Source organism: Zingiber officinale, chromosome 2A (assembly GCF_018446385.1).
Source record: "Zingiber officinale cultivar Zhangliang chromosome 2A, Zo_v1.1, whole genome shotgun sequence".
Lineage (NCBI taxonomy): Eukaryota > Viridiplantae > Streptophyta > Magnoliopsida > Zingiberales > Zingiberaceae > Zingiber > Zingiber officinale.
The window spans coordinates 135,441,727-135,456,059 of NC_055988.1; the positions used below are offsets into that span (position 1 = coordinate 135,441,727).

At 37.4% G+C, this 14,333-nt stretch overlaps 2 protein-coding genes across 2 annotated transcripts; one reads left to right on the plus strand and one right to left on the minus strand.

Moving 5' to 3' along the window:
* The first annotated feature begins 464 nt into the window (after nucleotides 1–464).
* On the plus strand, nucleotides 465–8,270 carry LOC122042389 (ABC transporter A family member 2-like). The gene is made up of 16 exons (XM_042602489.1): nucleotides 465–1,069; nucleotides 1,463–1,694; nucleotides 2,640–2,809; nucleotides 2,910–3,095; nucleotides 3,188–3,283; nucleotides 3,372–3,572; nucleotides 3,654–3,813; nucleotides 3,898–4,124; nucleotides 4,230–4,347; nucleotides 4,418–4,494; nucleotides 4,587–4,676; nucleotides 4,888–5,031; nucleotides 6,721–7,032; nucleotides 7,117–7,197; nucleotides 7,285–7,461; nucleotides 7,818–8,270. Exons 1-16 carry the CDS (start codon nucleotides 701–703, stop codon nucleotides 8,067–8,069), a joined length of 2,892 nt encoding a protein of 963 aa, XP_042458423.1. The 5' UTR covers nucleotides 465–700; the 3' UTR covers nucleotides 8,070–8,270.
* A 1,455-nt stretch (nucleotides 8,271–9,725) lies between these two features.
* Nucleotides 9,726–14,097, minus strand: LOC122042390 (probable choline kinase 2). Its single transcript, XM_042602490.1, has 7 exons — nucleotides 13,327–14,097; nucleotides 11,831–11,952; nucleotides 11,563–11,755; nucleotides 10,887–11,004; nucleotides 10,715–10,762; nucleotides 10,192–10,292; nucleotides 9,726–10,130 (listed from the first exon to the last, which is right to left on the minus strand). The coding sequence occupies exons 1-7, from the start codon at nucleotides 13,708–13,710 to the stop codon at nucleotides 9,987–9,989; spliced, it is 1,110 nt and encodes a 369-aa protein (XP_042458424.1). The 5' UTR covers nucleotides 13,711–14,097; the 3' UTR covers nucleotides 9,726–9,986.
* Between the last annotated feature and the right edge of the window lie 236 nt (nucleotides 14,098–14,333).

Genomic DNA, 14,333 nt, shown 5'->3' on the forward strand with positions numbered 1-14,333 from the left:
CTCAAGTTAATAGTACCTTTAAATCTCAAGGTCAATCTTTTTTAAGGAGCCCTATCTATGCTGACCTTGCGGCGTCCGTTGAGACTTCAGTTGCGCCTAGATATTTCATCAAACAATTATGTAAGAAAAAATAAACATGAGTTAGTCAATTCAAAAATGAATCAGGATAATATGTAAAATCAAATACGTGGGTCGATAAAATGCTCTAATGCCAGGTCTGCTCTTTTGATTTTGATTTTTTTTTTTTTTTTGAAAAACAAAATTATCCTTCAACCATTTGCAGATTTGATTAGTTGAGCGTGGATTCGGCAGGTTTTTACATGGATAAATATTCTCGATTTGTTTTCCGTTGACTCATTTATTTTTTTTAAAAAAAAAAGTTTATTAATTTTATTTGGCCGAATAAATTTGTTTTTTACACGGGGAGGTCTGTTTTCAGAAGTCAAAACATGGCGATTGTGAGCGGACAAAAGAATCGTCCGGCCGCTCGCATGGACGAAGCAAGTTGCGTAGCAGACCACGAGAGCAGAAAATTCACAGATTTATTTCGCCAATAGACAGTTTCTATAAAAGGCGCCATGGCAACGGCGGTAGGTTGTTACGTCAAAAAGTCCTAAAGCAAACGCGTAACGTTGTTGCATCCGCATCTTCCGTTCCGGGCCTTGTTCGCAGCCAGCCAAAAGGGCTTCTTGCTCTTGGAATGGAGCTACGGAGCGGCCTTCCGCTGGTTGGGCAGCAGTACGCCGCGCTGCTGAAGAAGAACGCGATCTTGACATGGCGGCACAAGAAGTCGGCGTCGCTCCAGCTCTTCTCCTCCCTCTTCTTCATCTTCCTCATCTTTTGCATCGAGAAGGCCATCCAGTCGCGCTTCTCCGACACTACCTCTTACAAGAACGTCCACGACCCCAAGGCCCTCGTCGATCATCCCATCCCTCCCTGCGAGGACAAGTACTTCATCCACACGCCCTGCTACGACTTCCTCTGGAGCGGCCGGGACAGCGCCAGCGTCTCCGCTATCGTCGCCGCCATTATGAGGAACAACCCCGGCCGACCGATTCCCAGCGATAAGGTCAACTCCCCCATCTTTCTCTCTTTTTGCCGTCGAAATTGAAATCTCCGCCCACGATATTTTGTTTTTGTTTTTTTCTTTGTACCATTGGAGACTTGGAGTTGAAACCAATTTTGCTTCTTCACGAATCGAGTTGCTCATTCGAAAATTTTGTTTTACATTTCTTTCTTTCTTTCCCACGGATGTTTAAGGACAATAACCGATTGATGCTGTCGTTGATTGATGAGTCACATCCCAAAAGTTGATAATTTTTCATGCCCAACTCGTGTTATCATCTGCTTTTCTTTTATAACGGAGGCCTATAATATATAAATTTGTCATGTTCTTGGTGATCACCTTTTTGTAAGTTTTTTAAACTACCTCTAAATGAGCTACCGCTCATAACTATTATAGGTCATGTCTTTTGGAACTCCTGATGAAGTGGATGCCTGGCTGGAAAGTAATCCTATGCGGTCCCCTGGTGCCTTGCATTTTGTCGAGAGAAATTCTACTGTTATAAGCTATGGGATTCAGACCAACTCCACTGCTGTGGGTAGACGAGGAACTTATGAGGATCCTACTTTCAAATTTCAAATTCCACTTCAAATTGCAGCTGAGCGTGAAATTTCTAGGCACTTAATTGGAGGTTGGTATTACGTAGATTTCCCAAATATTTGTTAATTTTTGAATTCTTGGTGATTCATAATTAATAACTCTAGAACTAATTGTTTCTAAATTCAAAAGGAAAAAGTAAAAGCTAATGACCATATTCATTGCTTAAGCAAAGCTTGTTGATTGAATTGCTATTCTAAAATTTGTGTGTCAATATAGAAAAGTCAAAATCTATTGAATTGTATTAGCAAACACACCATTTAGGAGTGAAGTGATGATTTTCAGAGGGTATTCTTGCCCACCTATTTATGAATATGTATAAGTATTCACCCATTTATGAACCGTTGGTGTTTGTTTCTCAGCTAGTCAAGTTGATTGTGATTGTTAATAAGGAGCTTCAGAAGTTACTGAATTGAGCACAGATATTACTCAATGTCAATGTCCATTGGTTGACTGATGGCCTATACCATCCTCAGTTCAGGTTGGATATAGCTGAGTAAGATGATATGGGCGGCATGAATCAGTTTTTCTTTCTGTATACAATGAGAACATTTTGGTCCATGACATATGTAAGCAAGTCTAGTATGGTTTGGCATTATTTATATTTATTCTGTAAGCTCTGATTAATCTGACAGATCTGATGATACTTCCATTGATTTTTTGTAGTTGGCTAACTTAATTAAATGCTTTCTTTCTTTCATTCTTTCTTTGTGCTATTAATTGTTTTCTCTCCTTTGGTAATCTCGTAGAAGTATGACCCAAAGTCCAATATGCAGTTTATTGCACTTTCTTGATCTGAACACCGAAATGGATATTTAATGGTGACCTATGTCTCTATTAAGTTATTAATATTGTTCCTTGATTCTGTAAGAGGCCTGGTCATAATTGTAGCTATAATTAAGTATTTGATTCACTAACTTTTTCTGTTGCACTTTTTTCAGTGTATTGTGTCATACTCATTGATCTTTTTTTGCTGTAGATTCAAATTTTAACTGGACAATGGGTTTTAAGGAATTTGCTCACCCAGCCATACAAACTTTTTCAGCTGTTGGTTCTGCAGGGCCAACCTTTTTCCTTGCTATTGCTATGTTTGGATTTGTATTTCAAATTAGTTCTTTGATTCTAGAGAAAGAACTTAAACTTCGTCAGGTAATTATTATTGTCACAATTTTCATCATCAATTCTCTTTCGGCTATCTGAGTGTATAGCTTGTAACTAGAATACGGTTTTGTTCTTATGGAATTTGCAGGCCATGTCCTTAATGGGTTTATATGATTCTGCTTATTGGCTATCTTGGTTTACATGGGAAGCATTTCTTACATTCTTGGCAGCACTTTTTTCTGTCCTTTTTGGGATGATGTTTCAGTTCAACTTTTTCTTGAATAACAGCTTCAGTGTTCTATTCCTTGTATTCTTCCTTTTCCAACTTAATATGGTACATACTTTTTCTATAGAAAACATTTTCACATACCAGTCTTTAATTTTCTGGCATTCTATTAATCTATTTTGTGCTTGTACCTTTTGCAGCTAAGTTTTGCTTTCATGATATCTGCTTTCGTTAGTAAATCATCATCAGCTACTACTGTTGGGTTCTCAATATTCATTAATGGTTTTCTAACTCAGGTAAAGTTCTTTTTCCAATGATCTTAAGCTTGGAAGTGCTGGTAGTGTTCTGCAAATTGACAATAAAATAGCATACTTTTTGATACAGCTAGTCACACTCTTTGGATTTCCATATGATGACAATTTCTCAATCCTTTATCGAGTTATATGGTCATTATTTCCCCCGAACCTTCTCGCGAAAGCTCTCGATTTGCTTGGTAGTGCTACGGCTACCTCAGAGGATGAAGGAATTAGTTGGCGTAGACGTGGAGAATGCCCTAGCCGTGAATCTGATTGTGTGATAACAATTGTATGTTCTGAATTCATTCTTAGTATATTGGTAGAATCCTCAGTTAAGGAAATTAAGGAACTGACAATCTTTATTTAACAGGATGACATCTATAAATGGCTTATATCAACATTCTTTGTGTGGTTTCTTTTGGCAATCTACTTTGACAATATAATTCCTAACTCCAATGGTGTGAGAAAACCAATTTTTTATTTCTTGAGCCCCTCATATTGGACTGGGAAAGATGGAAACAAGGTCGTAGGTAAGAACATATAAATTTTGCTCTAAATTTTTTCTCCCTCGTTACTGAAAATTCATAGAGTTCATAATCCATGTTACATGACAGAGGGTGGTCCCTGTAGCTGCTTTAAGTCGATCCCTCCATTAAGTGATTCTGCTCCTACTGATGAGGATGTCTTGGAGGAGGAAACTGTTGTGAAACAGCAAGCTGCTAATGGAGATATTGATCCACATGTTGCAGTTCAAATACGTGGCCTAACTAAAACATATGCTGGCACTAACAAAATTAGTTGTTGCAAGTGCCAAAGGTCTTCACCTTATCATGCTGTCAAGGTGCTTTTTATTTTTCTCCATTGGACTGAATAGTCTGTTGTATTACTTTTCAACATTGCAAATGCATTTGTTAAATTCTTCTGATTAAACAAATGAAAGCTTTAGGGAGTATGGGTTAACTTTGCAAAAGATCAGCTGTTTTGCCTTCTTGGACCTAATGGAGCTGGGAAGACTACTGTGATTAATTGTCTTACTGGTATTACACCTGTTACAGGAGGAGATGGTAAGCTATTTCTTGTGTTTGACTTTTTAGTATATTGTAAAGACCATGAGCTAATGCTTTTTACCCACAGCATTGATTTATGGATATTCTGTTCGGACTTCATCTGGTATGTCAAGTATTCGAAGGATGATAGGTGTTTGTCCCCAGGTTTGGCTTGTTTGCCTGTTAATTCAACGTAAAATCCATGTCTGAACTGTTGAACCAAAAACTAATAAATGTTTTGCACCTTTTTTTGGCAGTTTGATATCCTATGGGATGAATTATCTGGTAAAGAACACCTGCATCTATTTGCTAGTATTAAAGGTTTGCCTCCATCTACAATAAAGTTGGTAGGTTCTCAATATCATTGAATTTCATCATATCTACTATATTAATTTATATAATTTCCATTATTGATTAATATGATTTTGAGGAAGATTTATCTGAGAAAATATTTTAATTTTAATTGGGAGTGTTATGGCAAACTATTTTTTTTTCTGGGGACTTTTGATTCTTAAAATTAATTAGGGTATTATACTTCTATGGATTATGTTGATACAGGTAGCGGAAAAATCATTAGCTGAGGTAAAACTTACTGCTGCTGCTAGTGTTAGATCTGGAAGCTATAGTGGAGGGATGAAGCGTCGGCTTAGTGTTGCTATTGCACTTATTGGAGATCCAAAAATGGTCTTTCTAGATGAACCAGTACGTTACTATGGAAATTTACTTTTTCTCATAACTAGCTTTATCAATAATAGTTATACCTTAGGCTTCTTCATATAATCTAATTCCTGCCTATTTTTACAGAAGCAATACATATATGTTTGTGAGCAATTTAAGTTTCAATTTCGTGTTCTGTACTTTATATTCAGTCAATATGAACTACAAGTTGCATATGTGTAACAAGAGGTTGAAGATTACCACTAACGATCTTTGGCCACAACTGTGACATACCAATTAGTCTGACATTGAACATTGTTGGTTTCTCAAGCCTTGACCCTAGTATAATCTTATTTCTATGGCAAACTATGGTTATCAAAGATTCCTAAACCTTTCCTTGATTGTATAATGGCCGTGTTTGGAATAAGGAAACATGGTATCAAGACGGATCCATTCCTAATCTTGGTGAAGGGAACTAAGTATGCACTTGATAACCCATATTTGCATTCTTAGAGTTATCATCCCACCGGAGGAAAATCCACAGTGCGTCACAGTTGGGATTCGATCCTTAGATGTCTAGTTAACAGCTTGAAGGGCCTAACCGCTGCACCCTGCACCGTGCTTCGTGAGAAAAGAATAAACAAAACTCCTCCACCATAATTAGTAGAACTGAAGGATGTGTGATAGTGTTTATCAAGCTCACATTCCTCCACCCTAACCTAGTTAGGGATGCCAGAAGATTGAAAAATCCTATATTTTTTAAGCATAGATGAATAATACCACTAGTATGGGCTGATTATTAGTTATGGTGCAAGAAGAAAAATGGTCATGAAGTTGAGAAATAGGTTTTCAGTATTGTAAAAGAGCTTGCAATCTATGTTTACATAGCCTGTAGCCATATATTAAAAAATAATTAAAATAATTACATTGTACTAAACCCATTATTTACTGGTCTATTATTTCTAGATGGTATATCAAGAAGAAAATGATAAAGGTGATATTATTTACATATAACCTCATCAAAGTGTAGGGGTATTTCATGTAACCCCAACTTCAAAATGACAAGTTGAAAATGTCATTCCATGTTGGAGCTACAATCTATGATTAAAACGACACCATTTCAATATTATTCCCTTCTAACATTACATAAGTTAAAAATGAAAAAAATACATTAAATCAAAAAGAAAAATTCTCTTGTTTTCGTGCAAGAAAACTTGTTGATCATGAGGATTTTGTTAGTTCCTTTTTTTATTATTTGGATTGTATTAACTTTATTGCCATGCCCTTTGTATTCAATATTGAAGTGAATGTTTAGATGTTGAAAATATGTATATGAGATACCTCCAAAATTCCCCATGGTGTAGATATAATATACACAAACAATAAAGTATTTGATTACAAGAACACAGACTTGTTTATACGTATTCAAAGTTGTTTTGGATGTGTACTCGTAATCAAATGTGGTAAATATGTTTGGCAGATAATTTAGCTTGTGTTTATATGTAAGTTGATGATTATTATAATGGAGCAACTCATTCTTTGTTGTGTTTTATGAAAGAAAATTAAAAGAATTTGTGAGTTTTTCTTTTTTACCTTAATAGATTTAGACATAAAGATAAATGCATGACAAGCAATTTTTTTTTTCATGACTAAATGGCAATGTCTTGTCCTTATTCATTTACTAGTTAAAGGAAGTTTATCATACCCTCCAACAAATGTCCCTGTTTGTTGCAGACTACAGGTATGGATCCTATCACTCGAAGGCATGTCTGGGACATAATAGAAGCTGCAAAGAAAGGACGAGCTATTGTCTTGACCACCCATTCCATGGAGGAAGCTGACATTCTAAGTGATCGGATAGCCATCATGGCCAAAGGAAAATTGCGATGTATAGGAACTTCTATACGACTTAAATCAAGATTTGGAACTGGTTATATTGCTAATGTGAGTTTCCACAATAGTTCACTTGGCCATACTCCAAATGTTCATGGTGATACACCTGCAAATGGCCTTCATCTTGAGCTCGTGAAGCAATTCTTCAAAGATGTAAAGATCAATATTCTATAAATTATATATGTTTCTTTCTAAGATTTTCCCTATGAGTATCTGACATTGAAATGAAATTAACAGCGACTAGATGTGGACCCTAAAGAGGAGAACAAGTCGTTTTTGACTTTCGTCATCCCACACAAAAAGGAGGAGCTTCTAACTGTAATTTTATGTTCATTTGATACAACTGTATTTACCCTCCCTCCATCTGAGACATGGGTCCTTATCTAACTTCTTTTTTTATTGCAGAATTTTTTTGCTGAGCTTCAAGATAGAGAAAGTGAATTTTGCATTTCCGACATACAACTTGGTCTGGCAACACTCGAGGAGGTGTTTCTAAATATTGCTAAACAAGCTGAACTAGAAAGCTCAGCGGCTGAGAGGAACCTGATCACTTTGAACTTGTCATCCGGATCATCAATTCAGGTTAAAATTCAGGAAATTTTGCTGTTTCTTCATGATTTTAAATAATACATGGCTGCTCTGCCTCATATCATCGGTAATTCAGACAATCAGAAGTATTAAAATGAACTCGCACAAATCCCAAATCAATTATTCAATACTTAAATCTCTTCTTGCTAGATTTTGGGTGGTATGTTTTCTAATCATCCAATTCGTGAGACAGCATGGTCACAACTAAAATGACCAACCTGCCAATCATGATTCGCTATGGAAGAATCTATGTTGGTCAATTGGATTAGTTATGCATGCATTTATAAGCTTTGGGGTTTTCTGACAATTGAAACAGTTGGAACTGTGCTCACTCTTTGCAATTCATGCAGATTCCAAAAGGCGCTAGATTCGTTGGGATCCCTGGAAGTGAGTCTACCGAGCATCCGAGAGGTCTGATGGTTGAAGTTTACTGGGAACAGGACGACACTGGATCCCTCTGTGTCTCTGGCCATTCACCTGAAACTGACATACCACCAAATGTCCAACCGACTATGAACCGAAACCCTTCTCGGAGAGAGTTACGTGGTGGCGGCCCAGTCGGATTCGTCATAGATGCAGATCAAGTCATTCATGGTCGCTGAGTATGAAATGTGTGAATCTTGGCGTGCCCCAGATTGCCGCTATTGACGTCGGTATATGAGTAAAATGAGGATTGTTTGCCCTTTGGGGTATTTTTATGTTTCTACGTTCGTATTTGTTTTATTTGTTGCATTTTACTAAACCGGTAATTTGATTCATAATGCTCAAATCAAAATAAAGACTTGGACTGATATTTATCAAAATGATTTGACAACTAAAAGAGACTTAGATTTATACCACATGATTAGGCAAAAAGGGTGAAATTTGTCACCTGGCTGATTGTCTCATATTATTAGGAGGAATTCTCTCAGATGGGTCTAGTGATTAGCGTATGAAGTATTGTCATCGTGAGATCTGGGATTCGAATCTCGATAAAGTTGAGGTAAATGTCTACTTTATGTACTAGTCACTATTCCAAAGGCTAGTAGTCGTCTGTGATTTATTTCTTTCATGTTGATGTGCTGAGAACGAATGTATTCATCTTTTGCCATCATATTATTAAGAGGAAATAAATTTAAAAATTATAGATGGTCACATATCTCTATTAATCTTCTGACATCGTTTTACTTTTTATCCATGATTTTGAGTACTTTTGATCGTTAATTTATTTTTGGCTTCAATAGCTGAAAGGGCTAAGTCATGCTATAGGTCATTACTACATCTTTAGTGGTCTCCTAAAATATTTGTATATTTATTATCCATCAGTTTGCACCCTCCTGAGTTAATCAAGCACAAGTAACTTGAATTTTATCTAATTAGTAGTTTTGAACAAATCTTTAGAATCCATGATAAGTCATTTAAAGTTGTTGAATTGTTTTAGATTCCAAAAATATTTCAACCTCATTTCTTAACTTCATCGTTCAACGAAAGTTGGGTGGATAGTTGTTCTTAATTCTATAAATAATCAATTTGATCATATAAAAATTTTAATGACTATTAGAATAAATCGGAAGATGCATATGATGATGTACATTATAAAATTAACAAAAATATCGATAGAATTTTCGACGGATATTATTTCTGTTGAAGAATTTTGACAAAATGCAAGTTCCGTTGGAAAACTCCAACGGAACATGATTTCCATTGGCAAGTTTTAATTGTAAGGCAAAAGTGTGGGGTCTACCAACAAAATTAAAATTCCGTCGATATATTTATCACCGACGGAATATATTTTGTCAGATTTTCCCGACGAAACCTAAATTTTGTCGGTATAATCTGGGTTATCGACAGAAATTATATTCTGTCAGTAACCCTTAGTAAAATTAGGACACATGCCCGATTTTCCCTTACGCGCTCATTTCTTCCCTCCACCAATAAATTTTGGTAAGTCTTTATCATCTCTCCCTCTTTCCTTCTCCGGCCGCCAACCGCATGTTGACGGCTTCAACGGCCACCAAGCACATGCTAGCAGCTTCAGTGGCCATGTGAATTTGATGATCCTTAGTTCATCTAGATGCACTACACTAATATCTTAACATAGCTCACCATCTTATTCTTATCATCTCACTTGTATTTACATGTCTCAATATACAATACATGTTGATCTTATATGATTCTTGTGAGATATAATAGAGTTCTCTCTGTAGTAGATGATCGTACGTATCTATTTAGATATGCTCAATTTGACCCTCATGCCTAGAATGTCAAATGATGTCTTCTGTTCTAAAGTTACTATATTGCATTTGCTGAAACGAATGTCAGGATCCATTTACTTACAACATTGTAAACGTGGAGCTTGTCATCCCCAAGAGATTTGTACATTAATACAGAGCATATACAAGATGGTAGGATCAATTTACATAAAAGCATGGTCGTGTGCGTTATTTATCTGATTTTGTTTTCTTTTTTCCTTTTGTTGATTTAGCGTTGAAGTAACCAAGCACAACTCGTACCAAAATCCCTTGATTCTGTTAGTGATTTCAGATCTCTTTTAGTCCAGTATGCAAAACCAAACTATTGTGGTTGACGCTGGGATCCATGGTTGCAGACTTCCTAGACCAGAATTGGTGGAACCTCTGTCTTGCATAGTCCATGTAATCAAAGTCTATATCATTTACCTTTTCCTACAACAAGAACAAGGATTTAGTCATCAAAAATGAAATACGTGCAGGGAGAGTTTCTTACCGAGATTATTCCCCATAAACCCCATATAAGATGGCTTGCCAAAGCATACTTCTCGACGAGGAGGAGCAGATTCTCGACTTCCGCGTCTTCTGCTTTCTCACCTACATTTCAAATTTAGAAGTCAAATTTTTTTGAAGATTCACAAGTGTGCAGCAAGTATTGAATATTAACCTTGCTTTCTCACCTACATTTCAAATTTAGAAGTCAAATTTTTTTTGAAGATTCACAAGTGTGCAGCAAGTATTGAATATTAACCTTACTAATTCGTCGTAAAGAAAACCAAATGAAATTATTTAGCACCATTGATGAAAGCAATATGAAGCTTTAAATGGGCGTTATTGGCTAGTCTCAGAACAATAGTTTTACTAGTTATGCTAATAAAGCGATTTTGAAAATGAGTGCTCTGCATATGTTGTGGTCATCTAAAAACCTGTAGACCAGTTCTAGGCTAATTAAAAGATATTCCAGAATCTACAAGAGTCATACTGAAAACGCCTAGTATTCGACTTTGGGTCTACACTACCTGAAGCACCAAGATATATCTCTACAAATCTTTTCCTTTCTTTGAAATCTGCAGTATAAAGGCAGGCACCCGTTAGACGGTCATTTTCGGGCAGTGGCATATTAGATGATCTTTTGAATCAGAAACGAGAATCTGAATACAGAGTAGGGAAAAATAATAATAATAAATTGACCTGGATATTTTGCGTAGTCCAATAAATGAGGCATTTCAGTGTGGTAATTAGCAGCCATCTCGCAGAAATGATTGGCAATATCAAATGCAACAGGGTTGTAACTGGCATACTCATAGTCCTGTAACAAAGAGAAAATAATAAAAACAAATACAACTTTTTTAACATAAAAGAAATATCTGATAGTTGAAGATTCAAGATGCAGATATGAGAGAAGTTCAAAAAGCTGACAGACTGGTATCCTAAAGAATGCCAGGCAAAGAATTATTTGATTTAAATAGCAACAATTAGCTGTTAAGTTCCTATAAGTACCTAGGAAGATAACTATACTGTTGCAAGAAAAGCCAAGTCGAATGATAGAGCTATGCAGCCATATAACTAAATATAGAGGAGCCAATAAACATTAAACACAAGTGGAAGTTGGCTTGCAAATCAAAGATGTAATAGTTAATACAATAACTATAGAGTCGAATATCTATTAATCAAAAGGCAGCGTTCTGGAGGGTTCACTCGCTGATGAAATAATTGAAAATTAACTATCTATCTAAGCTTGGGAAGTAATACATAGCCATCCATTTGGCAACAACTTCGAGGGTTCACTGTACATGTGTGGGCTCACTGCTGGAATTTTGTACTGCTAATGGTTCAGGTGATACAAATTTTCAGAGGAGAAACTTACTATTATAGTCACGACGCCAGTATCTTCATCAATCATAATGTTTCCATACTGAAGATCATTATGACAAAAGCCTATCCTTTGTTCTCCAATGGTTTCATTCTCGAGAGTAGCAATCTCCTTCTCAAGTGCATCCAAACAAAACTCTTCAGCTTCAGCAGCAGGGCAGCAACTTTTTGCTACATTAAGCCAGTTTCTACAGGAGAAGAATCAACAGAAAGCGTGTGGTGAATTTGAATGAAACACACTGTTAGCCAAAGAATTTTAGTACCTCATTCTTTTCCAAAGTTGTATACTTCTCGGACCAGGCATGCTAAGATCATGGAACTCCCTCAGTTTTAATGCTACGAGGGCAGATATTTCTGGATCACGGAGGTCAAGAGCAGAAAGTGTCTGCCGAATCCATGATGTCAAAACACGAGTTTAATTAATCAACCATTACAGCAGTAGCTAATTTAAGGTTATGCAATTAAATGAGAAAACGGAGTAAAACATGAAGTAAATGTTTTTGAATTATCGAAGGTGTTTAGATTGATGATATGAGTGGAAAATGAAAAATCAGGAGAATAATGTTCTAACCAATGAGGCAATTACAGATAGAATGATCTCTATAGTAAGTTAGTATTTATACAGACAAACGAGTTTCATTTAGACTATCTTTGAAGTGAAATTGTCCATGCATATATCTTCAAGAGAGATGAGAATCCTACAAGTTCAAGGAAGGAAAAAGTATTCAAGCATACCAAGTGTTTTACTTAATCAAACATCTTATATGCTATTGAGAGAAAACCATATTAAGCAAGTCAAGTGTTCACTTAATCAACTCTGAGGAAATAGAGTAGGAGTATATAGAAATCCTTTCAGCTACTGCTTATGTGAACTTGATTATATCCTATTAATTAGAAGTTCAATCTACATGTTCTTTGGAATTTTCTGAAACACTTCAATTTTTTTTTCCCAATTTTTAACTGAATTCACTGACCTACTGAAAAGAAGGGGAAAAAAACAGAGCTCAAACACTGAGGCATCATCGCACCAATTGCCTTATAAAAGAAAAATAACTATGCAAGGATTCTCATCTTGCAACAAATAAAGTTACTCAAATAAAGTTCTCATTTTTTAACACTTATCATAATTTCATGCAGAACTTGACTCAGATTTAGACCAAAAACAATACCTTCGATTAAACACAGCTGTTTAGAATTAGTTTATATAAAAACTGATATTAAATATTTTGATTATAATAGAAATTTGATTTTTTTTTTTTAAAGGTTATTATATGAGAATTATTTAAATGTTTTTGAAGGAAAAAGTCTCTCGCATTTGCCAGCTTTAATATCCGGAAGTCATAATTAAGAAAGGCGAACGGTCGCCGAGGAACAATCTCGCAACACGTGCAATTTACGTCATCACAAAGCGAACGGAAACGATAAAGCAAAAAAAAATTGACGCGGACAACCAAACCGGTTATGAAACGCATGGAGAAACGATGCAAAGCTTCTCAGCGTGCCATATGAGGAATCTCGCAAGAATCTCTCGAGGCCGTGCGATTCGCCAAGAATAAACCCTAAAAAGCGAAAGGCACAGCACCCACGAACAAAGATTTGGGGAATTGCCAGAAACTTCCTCGTAAGAACCAAGAATTCGACCAGAAACAACAAGCGCTTTTTTCAAATCGGGGGATTAATTTGAAAGAGGAGAAAACTAACAAAATCAACAGACAAGACAAGTGCGTCCATAAGACTAGAGCATTCAAACTGGACATACCCTGGCATGGATGAACTCCTCGACGCGGCCGTTGGTGAAGCGGCCTAGGAGACGCGGACCCTGGCCGTGCCGGGATATGCACTCGAAGGTCCGGATCTCCTCGTCGCGGTCGAAGAAGACGTCAACACCCTCGCCGTAGATTCGAACGAGCACCTTGCGAGGGCGCTGCCCATGCGAGGGCCATTTGATTTGATAGACCTCGTTGGTCATGGCGCCCTGGAGCGGCGCAACCTCGAGCGCCCTGGAGTCATCCACGTCGCTCCATCCGGAGGCCAGGCGGAACAAGATCTTACTGGCCTCCATGGGAATCACCCCCTTGTCCTCCTCCTGTTCAACCACGGAGCCGACGCTGCGCACTCCATCCTCGAGCCCGATCGCTACCATCTCTTCCGGCGACGCTTCTTCGTACTCCTGGCTTCTACAGAGCCGAAAAAGGTTCCAAGGCCGGCTGAGGAAGATACACAGGCACCGGGTAAATTTGATAAGGGTAGAAGAGAAGAATCAAGGGATGGTTTTGATCGAAAGCGACCGCAATCGAAAGAGAGAGGGGAAAAGAGCAGGAAGATTGGAAGCAGATATGGACGGCGCGAGTCAGGTCCAGCTCCAAGGATGATGGCTGTACGACGACACGCTGGGTACGAATTCGGAGGGGTTGGGTTTATTTTATAGGCACTAGGGGTCGGCGGAAGACCGGCAGCAGGCCCAACTGACTGGCGGAAGAAGTCGGCGAAATGAGAGAGGCATCCGACGGAGAAGACGTGGACGCGTGGCGTAAAACGTGGGACTACCTGTTATTCTGCTTCCTTCAACGACCACGCGTCGTCAATCAGATGGTTGTTGCTGTCTCTGCCAGTTGGACCTTCCGTCCCGAACCAACCGGTTCTTTTCTTAGCAAATTTGTGTAAATTTGTTTGTGTTTTGTTTCTTTTTTTTATTTCCCTTTTTTAGGGGGGAAAATGTTTCTGTTTCTTAGAAAACATATCCGATTCCATTTTGTCCGGACGCCG